This window comes from Misgurnus anguillicaudatus, chromosome 8, assembly GCF_027580225.2.
Source record: "Misgurnus anguillicaudatus chromosome 8, ASM2758022v2, whole genome shotgun sequence".
Lineage (NCBI taxonomy): Eukaryota > Metazoa > Chordata > Actinopteri > Cypriniformes > Cobitidae > Misgurnus > Misgurnus anguillicaudatus.
In genome coordinates, this window is record NC_073344.2 from 22,684,881 (window position 1) to 22,701,681 (window position 16,801).

Genomic DNA, 16,801 nt, shown 5'->3' on the forward strand with positions numbered 1-16,801 from the left:
GGATCTCCGCCGATTCCTCTCCTTCCAGGGTAACCAAGCTCGACCCACCTGCATGGGTTCCGGATCTGAGAGACCACCGGCGGAAACTTCGACGAGAGGATCCGTGGACTCCGCTTGACGTAGGGGCAGAACTTGAGTCCTCCTTCTGGCAACGGTAGAAAGGCGTGCATCAACCCGGATCGCCAAGTCCACCAGACCGTTGAGCGACTTCGGTAATTCCGCCGTGATGATCTCTCGATGGATCCGATCCGCCAACCCATGCAGGAAATGGTCCCACTGCGCTTCCTCGTTCCACCTGCACTCCGCCGCCAGGGTACGGAACTCGATGGCATAGTCCGAGACCGACCGCTCCCCCTGCTGGAGATCCGTGAGGAGCCGGGCGGCCTCCCTCCCGGCGACGGAGCGATCGAAAACCCTCTTCATCTCTTCAGAAAGCGAGGCGAACGAGGAACAACAGCTGTCCTTGTTTTCCCATACCGCCGTCCCCCAGAGGGCAGCCTTGCCCGAGAGCAGCGAGAGCGTGAACGCTACCTTGGTCTCCTCGAGCGAGAATGTCCGGGGCTGTTGGGCGAAATGTAGAGAACAATGAGAGAGAAAAGTACGACAGTAATTGGGCTCACCGGCGTATTTCTCCGGGATCGGAAGTCTCGGTTCCTGGAAGAAACTACCCCCTGGAGGTGAAGATGGTGCGGGCGGCATGGGTGGCGCAGTGGGAGGTGTGATGTTCGAAGATCGCTGAGAGAGCTCGGAAACCTTCGCCACCATTGCCTGGACGGCCTTCCGCATGTCTTCGATGGTTTGATCCTGATGATCCATACGAGCCAGGGATCGCTGGAGAAACTCCTCCAACGCGGAGATCGGCTGACCACCTGCTGCTTCCATGTTGGCCAGATTCTTCTGTAATGACTTGTAAGAGACGGAAGCAAACGCAGATGTAAAATGAAACAATGTTTATTAAATATAAACAAAGAGAGAGTATTCAATGTCAAATGCGGAAGTAATCCAGTCCGGTGTTGTTGCTGGCAATGGTGACGATGACTACGGTGGAAGTTGGTGTTTTGAGTGCGACGTTGGTGGAGTGGTGAGCAGTGGTGAAATCCAGACTGACACGGAACATCCACACGAAGACGACGACGACAATACACATCCAAACTGAAACACGCAATCCAAAGCACAAGGAACAACCAAGCAACACGGAGACTGAGCAAACAATAGAATCTGGCAGGGAACAGAAAGTCAGGTGAGTTCTTATGGAGATGATGTAATGATGAACAGCTGGAGCGAGACAATCAACACACAGGTGAAAGGGATCGCTCTAACGAGCACATGGCAGGGTAAGTGACCAACACACACACACAAACATGACACGGAGGAAAACAATGGATTTTCCTACCGTGACAGCTTTCAGATGGAGCCACATTTACTGCACAAAGCCGTAGTTCATGTACAAGCTGAGCATAGGTTATCGCAATGCCTATTATAAGTGAACTTCTAGCGAAATACTAACAGCATCTTACTTACCAATCGAAAAGAAATGTTGTCATTTCGGAGTCGAACCTCATTTCTTTCATGTCCATTAGTTGTCTCCAGCGATGAAAAGCAGTGCCAGTATTTACTCTGGTTCGGTTCCTTTATTTATCATATTTTATTTGTGATTCTGAGCGCGTTGTTCCCTGCAGCAAATGGTTGTGTTAGTGGTAAATGTCTCTTGCTTTAGCCATTCTTCCGCTCTCTTCCCTGAACTGAAATACGTCCGAAAACCCTATTGCAAGGTAGGAAGGCATGTCCGAATCCATGGCTGTCCGAATTGCATTTCTCTGAGCTGCCTTCATGCTTCTCTAGTCAACAAGTCAGCTTCGGACGCAGCGGTAGTAGTAGAGGGCTGTACTCCCACACACGCGACTTATTCGTGTATTGCAGTTTGGCTGGCGGTTATGTGCGTGGCCCGCATACCGCCTCCCATGGTCGAAACTGGTATTACAACACCAGTCAGACTAATTAGCTAGTAATTTAGCATGCTAATTCAGATTGATATTTCTGCAGCACTATCCCTTGTCATTTTTTTAATGACATCTTTGCCCTTATTTCTTCTCATTCTTTTGATGCGTGTAGCTAATTTTCTAAAATCTTTTACCTCAATTATTCCAAATGGCACCTTTAAAATACAATGTCACAGTTAACCAGTCATACCTGTGAATGATTTTCTCTTCTTCTTTTCTTATTTACAGTACTTTCCATAAGCCGCAACCAAGTATAAGCCGCATCATTTAAAAATGCGTCATTAAGACGAAATAACATATATAAGTCACAGTGGACTATACGTCGCGTTTATTTAGAAAATTATTTCACAAAATCCAAGCCGAAGAACAGACATTTAATCTGGAAAGCCAAGTTATTCATCTGGGCCCGGTTCCCCGATAACGCTCACTCTTAGCACGCTAAGAAGGCTCAAAAAGATATATCTTAGCAAAGTTGTTTATGTTCCTAAGTGTGTTCCCCGAAGTGTCTCTTAGGAAGCTTCTTAACACGCTGCCTCTAAGTACGACGTAACAATGTCGCTGTCCCAAGTGAAGGTGCTGAATTATTTGCGATCGATCTCTCAGGGATCGATTCTCCACTTCACGCGAAGGTGCATTACGGCGTTAAGACAGACAACAAGCTCTATACAAATGGAACATTACTCAAATTATTCCAGTAACATTTATTTTAACATAGTTTAAGTTATCCGTCAAATATAGACTATTAATTAAATTATAAAATTGTCAGTAATACGGGTGGACGAACCGGGTATTCCTCGCTAATCATCCACGTTAAACATGGGTTTAACGACTTTAAAAAAATATTTAATACCCTTTTATACTAATGGTAATGTACTACGATCAGAATTGATTGGCAAGCAGCTGCAGTTACTTCTGTTTAATGCGGTATTGCTGGCCATTGTTTAATGTTTTCATTAAAAAGCAATATCTACAATGAACAGAGAGAGAGAGAGAGAGAGAGAGAATTAGATACAGAATTATGGTCTGAGAAGATCCAGCAGCTCCATTATGGGTTGTCTTGGGAGGCAATTTTTTTTATTTAGCCACGTCAGGCAAAATGTCATAAGTATTGCCGAATAATAAAATTGTCATGGACTAAACGGTTACGCGGCCGGTGTCGAAGTCTGTTCCCCCTGTGTTTCCCTTTAGTTTAGTCTTTTTATCGCGTTTTTATCACATTATATGTTTATTCTTTATATACATTGAAAGTTTTAATGGCTACTGAGATGTATATGTGGGCATTTATGTAATGTATCTTGACTGTTCTTGATTGTAAGTCAATTATTTTAACAGTATGAATCATATTATATGTATAATATATATTTATTATGTTTGGAAACATAACAGTTTTAAAACAAACAGTAGAGAAAAAAGAAAAGAAAATGACAGGCTATATGTTAAAAGACATAAAACTGTCAAATATGAAATATTTAATAAATTGTGTAATAGAATACATGATATTATTGCTTTTTAGTATAACCAATTGAAATCTTTGATCTTTCTAAATAAATTATAAATATAACGTGATGAAAACGCTATAAACATAGAGGGAACAGACTTCAATGAGGAACAAACACCGGCGCCGTCTTTGATTTATTAGTTCTGATACCAAATAAAGTCAACTGCATAAATAGCCCTGTATACATTGCAAACATATTTTATTATAAGTCTTAAAAATGTCCATAACATAAAATCATTGTCAGCATACCATAGTTTGACTTGTACTGCGCTGCACTGATTTCTAAAGACTGCGGCGATAGCGTTTTGCGCTCAAACAACGCTAAGAGAGAGCTTACGAATGGTACAGACCAACCTTACGAAAGTGTGACTTACAGAAGATATACTTAGCGTACGAACGTTTTGGGAACCGTGCCATAGAGTTAAGAGAGAGGTTAAGGAATAGGTTAAGAACTACTTAGCGATAAGAACGTTTTGGGGAACCGGGCCCTGAACAATAGCAGAGAGAACAGCAGGCTGAATAGATATCTGTACGTTAAAAGTAATATTATCAGTTATTTAATCAATAAACCATAGCATACAGAACTTACCTGGAAGGTTAAATAGGCTAAATTTACCGAACAAGCCAACTAGCGTGAAGTTCGCATACTCGTCATTCCACATTACTGAATTCATTGAAATACATAAATACAGAAACAGAATATGGTGAACTCTCGCGGCTGTAGGCGGTAATGATGTCTCTTGCCTCATAAATGTCAAAATTAATTTATACTGACTTACAAGGCGCACCTGACTGTAAGACGCAGCACCAGCCAAGTTATGAAAAAAACGCGGCTTATAGTCCGAAAAAATACAATAGTAGTTAACTTTAATGACTTCAACAGCTAGGCTTAAGATTGAATGCAAGAAATGTTTACGTTCGGTTAAGATAATTAATTGTTTACAATGATACTTACTAAGATGCTAAGACATGTTTATTTGTATTTGTCCGTAAACCAAAAAGCCGCAAACATTAACTCATTTTGCTCTGTACACGTGCACTATTTTGGGGTAGGAAGCCCAATCTAATGGCATAAACAGTCCTTTATTCAGCTTAGGCTTGGGCTGTAATACGGTAATATGGTATACCGCGGGATCAAAAAATAGCAAAGGTATCAGTTTCAATACCCTCTTACCTTCATAAAAAGTCAATGCACTTATATAGCAGACAAGGATCAAATATTAAATATAATTTATTTAATGCCTAAAAATGCGTATGCGTGGTTGTCATCTCGACCGAACAAGAAGGGAGAGGCGGTAAATACGGACGAGGCAAACGTCACACCACGAATGGGTCTATTTACATTATATATACTTTTTTACAAGCTGCTCTTTGTTATTAAAAGTTGTTTGGGCGGTGTGATTTAATTTAATTGATTTGTGTGCCTGTCTCTGCGCGAAAACTGTTCTGGATGTTTATGTTAATTTATTTCTGTTTGCACTTTTTATGAACTACTATTTGTTGCATGTCATTTTGTTATTGTTCCAGTATTAGTGTTTGGTATTAAATCTCTGAAGGGTTTAGCCATAAGCCAACCGTTTGGTGACGCTGTCTGAGCCTTACGTCATAATTTTATAATTACTCACGGTAATACCGTATACCGAGGTAAAATAGGGAAGAGGTTTGACGGTATCAAAATTTGAAAATCGCCAAAGCCTAATTCAACTTATTGGAGAATTCCACAAAAGCCCCCCTAAGATGGCCTAACAACACCCATGGTTATCATTATTTGTAAACAGGCTCTATAATAATATAATACAATGAATGCAGAAAGCAAATGGACTGAAGTGCCCTCAGGACAATGACTAACTCATTTGATATTCATGATCTACACCCTACTCCCAAATCATTCAAATCATATGAACATGCATTAGCACTGCATTAAAACTCAGAGAAGCTGCACAAAGCCACATATTTAGATACAGATATACACTAAGGTAAGTCCATCTACAAAACACCTGAAACAAAATGTGAATGAGAATATGAATAAGAAAATTGGTAAAAAACTTAAAAACTATATTTTAAGAAACATATTTCTTGTTAAGAATAAAATAAGATTTACATTATTTTTAAATTTAAAGTAACATATATTGCAAAACATCTTTCTCATATTAACCAGTGCTTTATGTTGTTTTTTCCAGATCCTCGCTTGCAAACATCTGGAAAATGAACTTAACATCTGATTTTGTGAATAGTTATGAGGAAGCTTTAGTTAAAAACATTGTTATCGTTTCTCTTGGACTTATCATTAATTCTATTAACGCAATCCTTGTGGTCACTTTCTTTTCCAATCCAATATTTTCAAGAGACTCCAGATATATTTTATATATTCACCTTGTAATGAATGACATGATTATGATCTTTTTGTCAGTAGCGCTCTATGTGATGAGCTACACTTTACAACCTGTTAATTTCCCATTTTGTTGCACATTGTTGACTCTTGCTGCAACTACCTTTATGATAACTCCATTGAATCTGGCCGGCATGGCCATTGAGCGTTTCATTGCTATCTGTAAACCTCTGCACCACCATCAGATTTGCACACCACAAAGGACCTACATCTTTATTATTTTTTTATGGTGTGTAGGAGCCATACCTTCACTGACAGATATCATTATTTTATTTTCAACACAGACTGAATCTTCCTTCAGACCTCCTTCTTTTTGCTACCCACCAATTGTGTTTCCTACCAAACCCCACCAGGATCGTGCGACTTATTCACAAGTCATTTATTTGTCATTAGTGTGGTTTATTCTGATTTATACTTACTGCAGAGTTTTGTTTACAGCAAAAAAGGCAACTACACAAGGATCAGCGAATAAGGCTCGAAACACAATACTGCTGCACGGTGTGCAATTACTTCTTTGTATGCTGTCTTATCTTACACCAGTTTTTAATTATGTTATCCTATCTCATTTTCCTGCATATAGAACTAATATAAATTTTTTTATTTATCTGCTCACAAATATTATTCCAAGATTACTGAGTCCTTTGATTTATGGTGCTCGTGATCAGAAGTTTGCGAAGAAAATAAGGGAACGCTTTACATGTAAAGTCTTTATTTTAAAGATTGTGCCATCATGAACAATTTAATTTAGTCAAATAACGTGAAATCATTTTAATTATCTTAATTTTTGACATTCATTTTTAAATATTGTGCCATCATAAATAACATTTTATTATTACTTATTTACCAGATTTTTATTTCAACAATTGTTTGTAACTGAAGTGCTTTTACTTGATGTATCATATATCGGTGTGTACAAATGATAGGCTATTTAAATCAAATTTAACAATAAAGAATTGTTGATCAATGTTCATACTTGTCAGGGAGCTACACTGCGACCAAAATGGTCGCATATGCGACCTTTTGAACTGCCGTTGCGACCCTAATTTTTAATGGGTCGCAAATGTGCTACCTAATGTTTTAGACAATATGCTATGATTTACTGTGAGCATTTATTAAAACATAAATGTGGATTTTAAGAATACGTTTTATAACGTGCTCTGAGCCATCAACACGTTGGCTTCATTTTGCGTGAAAGCACGTCGTGTCTCTCCCCATCAGTGTGCGTTTGCGTGCTCAGCTGTTTCTCAATGAATTGGGTGCGACGCGACGCAAGCGCAGTGTCTTCCATGTTTCTGAACTTGAGCAGAGGTCTTTCTTCACTGAGGACGCGGGACCCGTATGGTTCCGGGTTTATATTTTAAATGGTCTGTCGGGTCCGGTTAGGTCCTAGTTTAATTACTTTGGGTCCCGAATCTGATTAATATTGAGTTTATAACCCGAGTCGATCGGAAAACGGCCATGAGCGCTACCGCGCTAAAGCTCGAGTGCAGTTTAGCGTGCCTTCGGTTTCTATGGCGATGGTTCTTGTTACGACCACGCGCTGCGTTTTCTTTCTCACATGTTTTTAATAATCTTATTATTAATAAACCATATATTTTCTAAAACCATATCCATATTACGTTTGCACAGATTGTAGCAAAAAAGCAGTGCTAATGTCAAGCCCATTGCACTAAACGAGCAAAGCAATGTAAAGTTTGTCACCGGGACAGCAAGTAGATTTGAAAATAAAATAAGTGGAATAATATTATTGAAATAATAAGTGAATTAAGCTTTTTAAATCGGCAAGAGAGAAATAGAAAGATAGAGCAGAAGCAGTAAAAGTGCCTATTTAATAGAAATTATTACCATTATAACATCAGTCATAACTTCAGTCACATTTATAATATATAGACCTGCACTGTCTATGAATATACTATACATAGTATTGTATATAATTGAGTTTGATAAAAGGGGTCTAATTGCTTCATATATCAGTGCAAAAACATTAAGTGTTTTCGTGGTGCTTTGACAAACAGTGTCAGCTTTTTTAATGGAAAAGAAAGATTGGAGTGTTTAGATTAATGAAATATAATTTGAAATTAATATTAATATTAAATAAATCAAAGTATTGTGTTGTGTCACACATTATTATTTCTTCGTCACATGTATAGTAGACCATTATTTGTCAGTGGGTAATGATAGCCCTTTTTACTGGTTACCACCACCAAGTTAATTTCAGATCTTTGGGAAACACTGACTGCAACGTTTAAGAAAACAAGGAGGCATGTGGTTTAAAAGATTGCAAGTAAAATAAAAAGCATATCTGTATGCAATACAGTTTCATTATTGTTCATTATTAACCAGAGCGCCTTAATATAACTTGAAAAAAATATGTGCGACCAAATAATATTTTGCGCCAGTAACTGAAAAAGTTGGTAGCGCAAGTGCCACCAGTGGAAAAGGTTAGTGTAGTTCCCTGCTTGTAAAAGTTTATTGTAATATAATGGTATGTTTCATTATACCAGTGTACTGTCTTAACCTTATATACATACTGTATGTGAGTAACATGTAAGGGAATAAGATATATGTTATATCTTATCCCCTTACATGTTATTCACATTCAGTATGTAATTCCAGAGAGAAAGAGCAACTCTTTCTATCTTTCAGGTGCTAGTTAGCTCCCTTTGGTACATCAAAGGTACTAATATGAACTCGGTAACACAACTAGTAAACATTAGTAAATGCTTTAACTATCATAAACAATGAACAATATATTTGGCAGCTTGACCTTCTTTATCTTTTTTAATTATGTAATCTCCTGAAGTTAATTTGTCTTTAATCTTTTATTTCCTCGTTTGTTTGGTTATTGTGGCTGGCGACAGGATCTTACAAATAAACATTTTATTGATGAATAAAAGGAATTTTCACATGCAAATTACATATTGTCAAGGTTGAATTAACCAAACATTAAGAAAGAATTGCAAAGCAAAAAGAATATCTTCATATAAGTACAGTACTGTATATTTGGCTAACATATTTGTATTTGTATTGTTGTTAGTTCCCTTTCAGTTGGTCACTACGACGTCACGTAGTGACCGACGAATTAGGAACGCGCCTCGCGGGACCAATCTACTTCAAGAAACTACTAAAATGCCAATAAACTTGGCATGCAGGTATTTGCATCTGTCGGCGCCGCTACGCCGGTTGAGTAACCAAATCACTATTTTTTGCTTCGAAACCAGGCAGATCAACTGCTATTGAGAAGCTCTCTTACCTGCGCAGGAAGACGCTGATGGCTTATAGTTGATAGGCTATCCAGCACTATGCAGTGGAAGCTTGCGGATCTTCACCTCTTTTTTCTCAGTTTGAACTTGAAACATAAAGAATCGTCTTGGCAAAGCCAGAAATGCCCTTAGAATGCTGAATAGTGTTTGGAGATCCAAGCAATATAGCATAAAGACCAAGTTGAAATTGTACCAGAGCTGTGTGCTTTCCACCCTGTTATATGGCTCAGAGTGCTGGAGGATAACAGATAGTGACTTGAATAAGCTCTCAGTTTTCCATACAAAGAATTTGAGAAGAATCATGAGAATTTTCTGGCCATGAGCAATTGCTTGCTTGTTGCAATCAGGACAGTATTGGGACCATCATCATGAGAAGATGGAGGTGGATTGGGCACTTGCTAAGGAGAGAACAAGAAAATATTACCCGCACAGTAATATAACACCTGGCGCCAGAGAGTAGAAGGAGAATTAAAGAACATGAACCACACTTGGGGTACCATCCAGAAGCTGGCCCAGAACAGACAGTAGTGGAAGACTTTTGTTGCTGCCCTACATGCCAGTGGCATAACGGGCAATAAGTACGTAAGAACTTGAGTCTGAGTGTGTGCGTTGCCTCTCCCCTGCGCGCTTCATCAACTCAGCACGGCTAAAGAGTGTTTTCCTTTAAAAGAGCAGCACAAGTGGAATTTGTGTCTTTTTAAAGACAGACATTCTCTTGTGTCACGGCGGAGTGCATCTTTGTAAAGGCGTTATTTCGTCCGTGCAGTTCCGGATGCGGCAAATGTATGGGTCCTAAGGATGGTCAAAACCTCAGTCTCTCATGTTTGGCATTCAGCACGCTGAGGCAGCGTTTGTCGGGGGTTCATGTTCTCACTGCGAGAAAATGTCCCTCGGGGATATGCAAAGACGGGTTACGTTCCTCCGGGACCCCCCTCCCCCTCTGTTGCATAGCTCGGTTAAAGTGCCTTGGCTAAATTTTGGAGCAAGTAGCAGTTCCGATGGAGATGGTTGGCTCATGTTCTACAACGCCTCCGGTATCTGTTGGTCCACCCCATACCTGTCGCTGCATTGGAGGTGGGCCGTCTGTTTCCTTTGAGTGGGTAGCGCACCCCGAGTTCGACCCTCAGATGACGGCCATGCTCCCTCGGGTGGAGGCAGCAGTAGAGTGGAGTAGACTCAATCTCCCCGACCCAAACAGTCCTGCCTTCACGATTGGTACTCGGAGCTGCTTGTGTGTCTTAACACTCACCTCCAGAACCTTTCTTCCCCGAGGCGCATGATGAGCCGACTGGGTCTTGGAGAACCCGTTCTCATTTTCAGACCCCTTCAGCCCTGAGCCCTATTGATTCACGGGCCGCTAAGGTATAATGATGTCCCGACTCTGGAGGGGTTGGTTGAGACGCAGCTGCATCCAGCCACCCCGGCCTCCTTAACAGATATGCCTGTCATTTCCTCGCCTCCTGTGGTAGTTTCACTGGACTGACTGGGAGTAGTCATAGTCATAGTCATAGTTATTTTATTGTCATTCTACTGTATACATGTATACAGTTGAACGAAATTTCGTTTCATACAGATCCGTGTGCAACCATACACAAATATATATAACAACACCTCATGATACACACAATACATACCAACAGTAACCCATACAGTACTGTAAAACCAAAACAATTTGTGCAACTCAACCATAAGAAAGTCATTATTATTTAAAGTTATTAAGCTCATAGTCCTTCAATGGGGGGTGGGAAATGGGAAACAGCAATTTATGACAACGGTATGATGACTGGCACCCTGGTGTTTAGGGCTCTGACAGCTTGAGGGAAAAAACTATTGTAGAATCTTGTAGTGCGAGTCCTGATGCTGCATAACCTTCTACCAGATGGTAACGGGACAAACACACTATGTGAGGGATGGGAGGGGTCCTTTATGATGGCTGAAGCTCTGTTCACACAGCGTGACGTAAAGATGTCTTGGATGGGTGGTAGAGAGGCCCCTATAATCTTCTCTGCTGTCCTCACTATGTGCTGCAGGGACTTACGTTCGTGTATTTTACAGTTTCCAAACCACACAGTGATACAGTAGGTCATTATGTTCTCCACAGTTCCTCTGTAGAAGGTTTTAAGGAGGGGCGAAGGGAGCCGTGCTCTCTTTAGTTTCCGCAGAAAGTGCAGGCGTTGTTGTGCTTTCTTCAGTATGGTTCCGGTGTTAACAGACCAGGTGAGGTCATCAGAAATGTGTAAGCCAAGAAATTTGGTGCTTCTGACTCTCTCCACCTCTGAGCCACTGATAGCCAGTGGGCGATGTTTAGATTGCGTCCTGCGGAAGTCAACAACCATCTCCTGTGTTTTATCCACATTAAGGGATAAGTTGTTGTTTTTGCACCAACCTAGCAGTAATTCCACCTCCTCTCTGTATCGGGCTTCGTTATCGCCACTAATGAGGCCAACCACTGTTGTGTCATCGGCAACTTGATAATAAGGTTGGTATCAAACTTGGCTGTACAGTCATGAGTGAGTAGTGTGAACAATAATGGGCTGAGAACGCAACCTTGAGGGGCACCTGTGCTCAGTGTGATGGAACCTGATGTTCTGCTGCCAATGCGCACAGACTGTGTTCTCTCTATCAGAAAGTCTAGAATCCAGTTGCAGGTGGGGGTGCTAATGCCCAGAAGTCTGAGTTTACTAAACAGCTGCTGGGGGATGATGGTATTAAATGCGGAACTAAAATCGATGAACAGCATTCTGATATATGCGTCCTTAGTGTCCAGATGTGATAAAGCAGAGTGCAGTGTGTAGGAGATGGCGTCGTCAGTAGTGCGGTTGGAGCGATATGCGAATTGCAAAGGGTCCAGTGAGGCGGAGAGTGAAGAGTGAATATGCCTCTTGACCAGACGCTCGAAGCACTTCATCAACATGGAAGTCAGCGCCACAGGGCGGTAGTCATTTAGACATGTCACTACTCACTTCTTCGGCACCGGAATAATAATGGCCTTTTTGAAGCTTGCCGGGACCACAGCCTGGCTCAGGGAGATGTTGTAGATGTCTGTAAAAACACCTGTTAGCTGGTCGGCACAGTCCCTGAGCACTCTCCCCGGTATGTTGTCCGGACCTGCAGCTTTGCGTGGGTTGACCCTGGATAATGTCCTCCTTACGTCGGCTGGGTCCAGATGCAATGCCTGCTCTTCAGGGGTGGGTGTGGACTTGTGAGCTCGCGTGCTGTTCATGGCTTCAAACCGTGCATAGAAGTTGTTTAACTTGTCTGGGAGGTGGGCGTCACTATTGTTGACCTGTGTTGTAACTTTGTAGTCTGTTAGGGCCTGGATACCCTGCCACATACGTCTGGGGTCCTTGGCATCACAGAAGTGGTTGTATATCTTCTGCGCATACATACGTTTTGCTTTCCTGATGGCCTTGGAGAGCTGAGCCCAAGGGTTAATGGGAGTGATGCCTTAGTCAAACGGGTTGGCGTGTTTCATTTTATTTTAAAGATGCATTCCAATTAATATCAATTCAACTACAGTTGATTTTGATTTAAACCTTCATAACTTAAAAAATACAGCTAAGTAGCACCATAAAACAAAATAATAACATGATAACAAAATAATTATATTGACAAAATATTGACATGTTATAATATTGACAAAAATGTTAAAAAACGTATTTATCTCGTTTTGCAAAAAAAATCTTCATATATTATTTCTTTAAGCCATTTCAGGCCTATTGTTGTATCATGTACTGAATAGGATTTAGAAAGTAATAAGTAATTAAATACTTTTTGGAGAGAGTAATTTGTAAAGTAATCTAATTACATGATTCAAGCTGTAATTAGTAACTAATAATTAATTACTTTTTTGAGTAACTTACACAACACTGTTCATTAGTAACATTAATGACTTCAACAGCCAGGCCTAAGATCGAATGCATAAATGTTTAAATTCGATTAAGATAATCAATTGTTTACTATGAAACTTACTAAAATGCTGAGACATGTTTATTTATATTTGTCTCTAAACCAAAAAGACGCAAACATTAACTCATTTTGCTCTGTACACGTGTGCTATTTTTGGGTAGAAAGCGCAATGCTGCGTATACGATGCGTTTCGGGTTTCGCAGTTCAAGGCAACGGTCCAGTCCAACGCAGTTAATCTCATTATCATACAGTAAAAAGATCACTTCAATAAAACATGGCGTTGAGTTTTAAGCCCAATCTATTGGCATATTTATTCAGTTTATTGGAGTATTCCACAAAAGCCCCCCTAAAATGGCCTAACAACACCCATGGTTATCATTATTTGTAAACAGGCTCTATAATAATATAATAAAATGAATGCAAAAAGGAAATGTTACTTAGAATGGACCAAAGTGCCCTCAGGACAATGACGAACTAATTTAATATTCATGATCTACACCCATAATCTCAAATCATTCAAATCATATGAACATGCATTAGCACTGCATTAAAACTCAGAGAAGCTGCACAAAGCCACATATTTAGATACAGATATACACTAAGGTAAGTCCATCTACAAAACAACTTAAACAAAATGGGAATAAGAATATGAATAAGAATTATAAAAACTATATTTTAAGAAACATATTTCTTGTTAAGAATAAAATAAGATTTACTTTATTTTGAAATGAAAGTAATATATATTGCAAAACTTTGTTTCCCTAAGACTGAATGGGTCTTTCTCATATTAACCAGTGCCTTATGTTGTTTTTTCCAGATCCTCGCTTGCAAACACCTGGAAAATGAACTTAACATCTGATTCTGTGGATGGTTATGAGGAAGCTTTAGTTAAAAACATTGTTATAGTTTTTTTTGGACTTATCATTAATTTTATTAACGCAATGCTTGTGGTTATTTTCGTTTCCAATCCAATATTTTCAAGAGACTCCAGATATATTTTATACATTAACCTTGTAATGAATGACATGATTATGATCTTTGTGTCAGTAGCGCTCTATGTGATGAGCTACACTTTACGAATTGTTAATTTCCCATTTTGTTGCACACTGTTGATGCTTGCTGCAACTACCTTTATGATAAGTCCATTGAATCTGGCTGGCATGGCCATTGAGCGTTTCATTGCTATCTGTAAACCTCTGCACCACCATCAGATTTGCACACCACAAAGGACCTACATCTTTATTAGTTTTTTATGGTGTGTAGGAGCCATACCTTCACTGACAGATATCATTATTTTATTTTTAACACAGACTGAATCTTCCTTCAAGTCTCCTGCTATTTGCTACCCACCAATTGTGTTTCCTACCAAACCCCACCAGGATCGTGCAACTTATTCACAAGTCATTTATATGTCATTAGTGTGGTTAATTTTGATTTATACTTACTGCAGAGTTTTGCTCACAGCAAAAAAGGCAACTTCAAACGGAGCCGCAAATAAGGCTCGAAACACAATACTGTTGCATGGTGTGCAATTACTTCTTTGTATGTTGTCTTATATTTCACCAGTTTTGAATTATGTTATATCTAATTTACCTGCATATAGAACTACTTTAATTTTCTTAATTTATCTGCTCACAAATATTATTCCAAGATTACTGAGTCCTTTGATTTATGGTGCTCGTGATCAGAAGTTTGCGAAGAAAATAAGAGAACGCTTTACATGTAAAGTCTTTATTTTAAAGATTGTGCCATCATGAACAATTTTATTTAGTCAAATTAAGTCAAATTATTTTAATTATCTTCATTTTTGACATACATGTTTAAATATTGTGCCATCATAAATAACATTTTATTATTATTTATTTACCAGAATTCTTTTAAAACAATTGTTCGTAACTTAAGTGCTTTTATGACAATGATACTTGATGTATCATGTATCGGTGTGTATGATAGGCTATTTAAATTCAATTTAACAGTAATGAATTGTTGATCAATGTTCATACTTGTAAAAGTTTATTGTAATATTATGGGATGTTTCGTGATACCAGTGTTCTGTTTCAATCCTTTATCATATCCCCCTTACATGTTACTCACATACAGTATGTAATTGCAGAGAGAAAGAGAGCAACTCTTTATTTTGATTGAATGTGCGTTTTCTGTGTTTTGTATTGCTAATGCCTAGCAGCATTTCAGAGAGGAAGTGTGTGTGTTTCTCTGTGTATGACTGCCATTTCACATACTGTCAAATGTCAATATTGTTACTCTACTGTACAGAATTAACCACAGTAAATTCATGATTTTCAGCTATATAAGACCCTTTTTACAAACTTTGGACACCAAATGTACTTGCAATCTACAGTATACTGTTAAAAATGATCGAAATATATACTCCAGCGGTGACTGGGGCAGTACCCTTAAAAATGCCCTAAAATGTACCATTAGGTACAGATACGAATATATTTGGTACCAATATAAGTGCCTTTAAGATAATAATACTGTATGTACCTTTCAGGTGCTATAGCTCTCTTTGGTACATCAAAGGTACTAATATGAACTCTGTAACACTTTACAACAAGGTTGTATTAGTAAACATTAGTAAATGCTTTAACTATCATGAACAAACAATGAACAATATATTTGACCTTCTTTATCTTTATAATTATGTAAATTCTGGATGTTAATTTCCCCCCACCTCATCTTTAATCTTTACTTTTATTTCCTTGTTTGTTTTGTTGTTGTGGCTGGCGACAGGATCTTACAAATAAACATTTTTATTGATGAATAAAAGGATTTTTCACATGCAAATTACTTATTGTCAAGGTCAACCAAATCAACTAAACAGAATATAAGCAAAGCAAAAAGAATATCTTTATATAATTACTGTATATTTGGCTAACATTTTTGTATTTGTATTAAAAATGTTGTTAGATTTGTGTTACTGTGGTATTCATACATTCTTAGGAGATTAACATTTTAAAATCAAGTGTTGTAAAATAATGTATTTGAAGCTTAATGCCCACACATTAAAACTCTATACATGCAAATGCTTAAATTCAATCATATTTATTTAAGATGTGTTTCAAAATACCGGCTACAATTTTTTAAGCTTTACAACATGCACAAATATAAGCATAGATGAACGTTTTGCTCTCATGTAAATGCTACGCAGCCATAGTGTTCTGCATATAAGTTGAGAGTTTTTGTATACATGATGTATAACCAAACATTTCCATCAACCCTTCGCATACGCTGTCAGACAAAATTGTCAACAAATGGTCCCTATCTGTCTTTCTATCAAAACGTGCACCTTTTTACCTTAAAGAGTTAATATTTGTACCGTAAAGGTACATACTGATGCCAACTGTACACATACTGTATCGGTACCTAAATGAACATTTTTAAAGAGGTGCCCTATTTGAGTTTTTTTTTATTCTGAGTGTATCGTATGCATGTTTTGTCTCTATCACATTAAATTCATTTACGCATTTGGTAGACGTTTTCTCCAAAGTGACTTACAGTGTATTACAATGTAGACATCTTTTATTAGTTATGTAAGCAGCTAAGTCTACACTTAAAGCAGATGAGGGTTGTTGGACGGTGTATGTTTGTATGTGCACACTTGGTCACTATTTGAATGCCCAGATTATTCATTTTATTAACCATGTTGGTTTGCATTGTTGGTAACAGCATATCCTCATGATATGGTAAAAACATTTGTGCACCTTCCTCCATTTACACATGT

At 38.7% G+C, this 16,801-nt stretch overlaps 2 protein-coding genes across 2 annotated transcripts; both read left to right on the forward strand.

Annotated features, from left to right (window-relative positions):
• Window positions 1-5,703: 5,703 nt before the first annotated feature.
• On the forward strand, window positions 5,704-6,621 carry LOC129449947 (odorant receptor 131-2-like). Its single transcript, XM_055212276.2, has one exon. It carries the CDS (start codon window positions 5,704-5,706, stop codon window positions 6,619-6,621), a length of 918 nt encoding a protein of 305 aa, XP_055068251.2.
• Window positions 6,622-13,901: 7,280 nt separating this feature from the next.
• Window positions 13,902-14,816, forward strand: LOC129449988 (odorant receptor 131-2-like). The gene has a single exon (XM_055212351.2). It carries the CDS (start codon window positions 13,902-13,904, stop codon window positions 14,814-14,816), a length of 915 nt encoding a protein of 304 aa, XP_055068326.2.
• The last annotated feature ends 1,985 nt before the right edge of the window (window positions 14,817-16,801 follow it).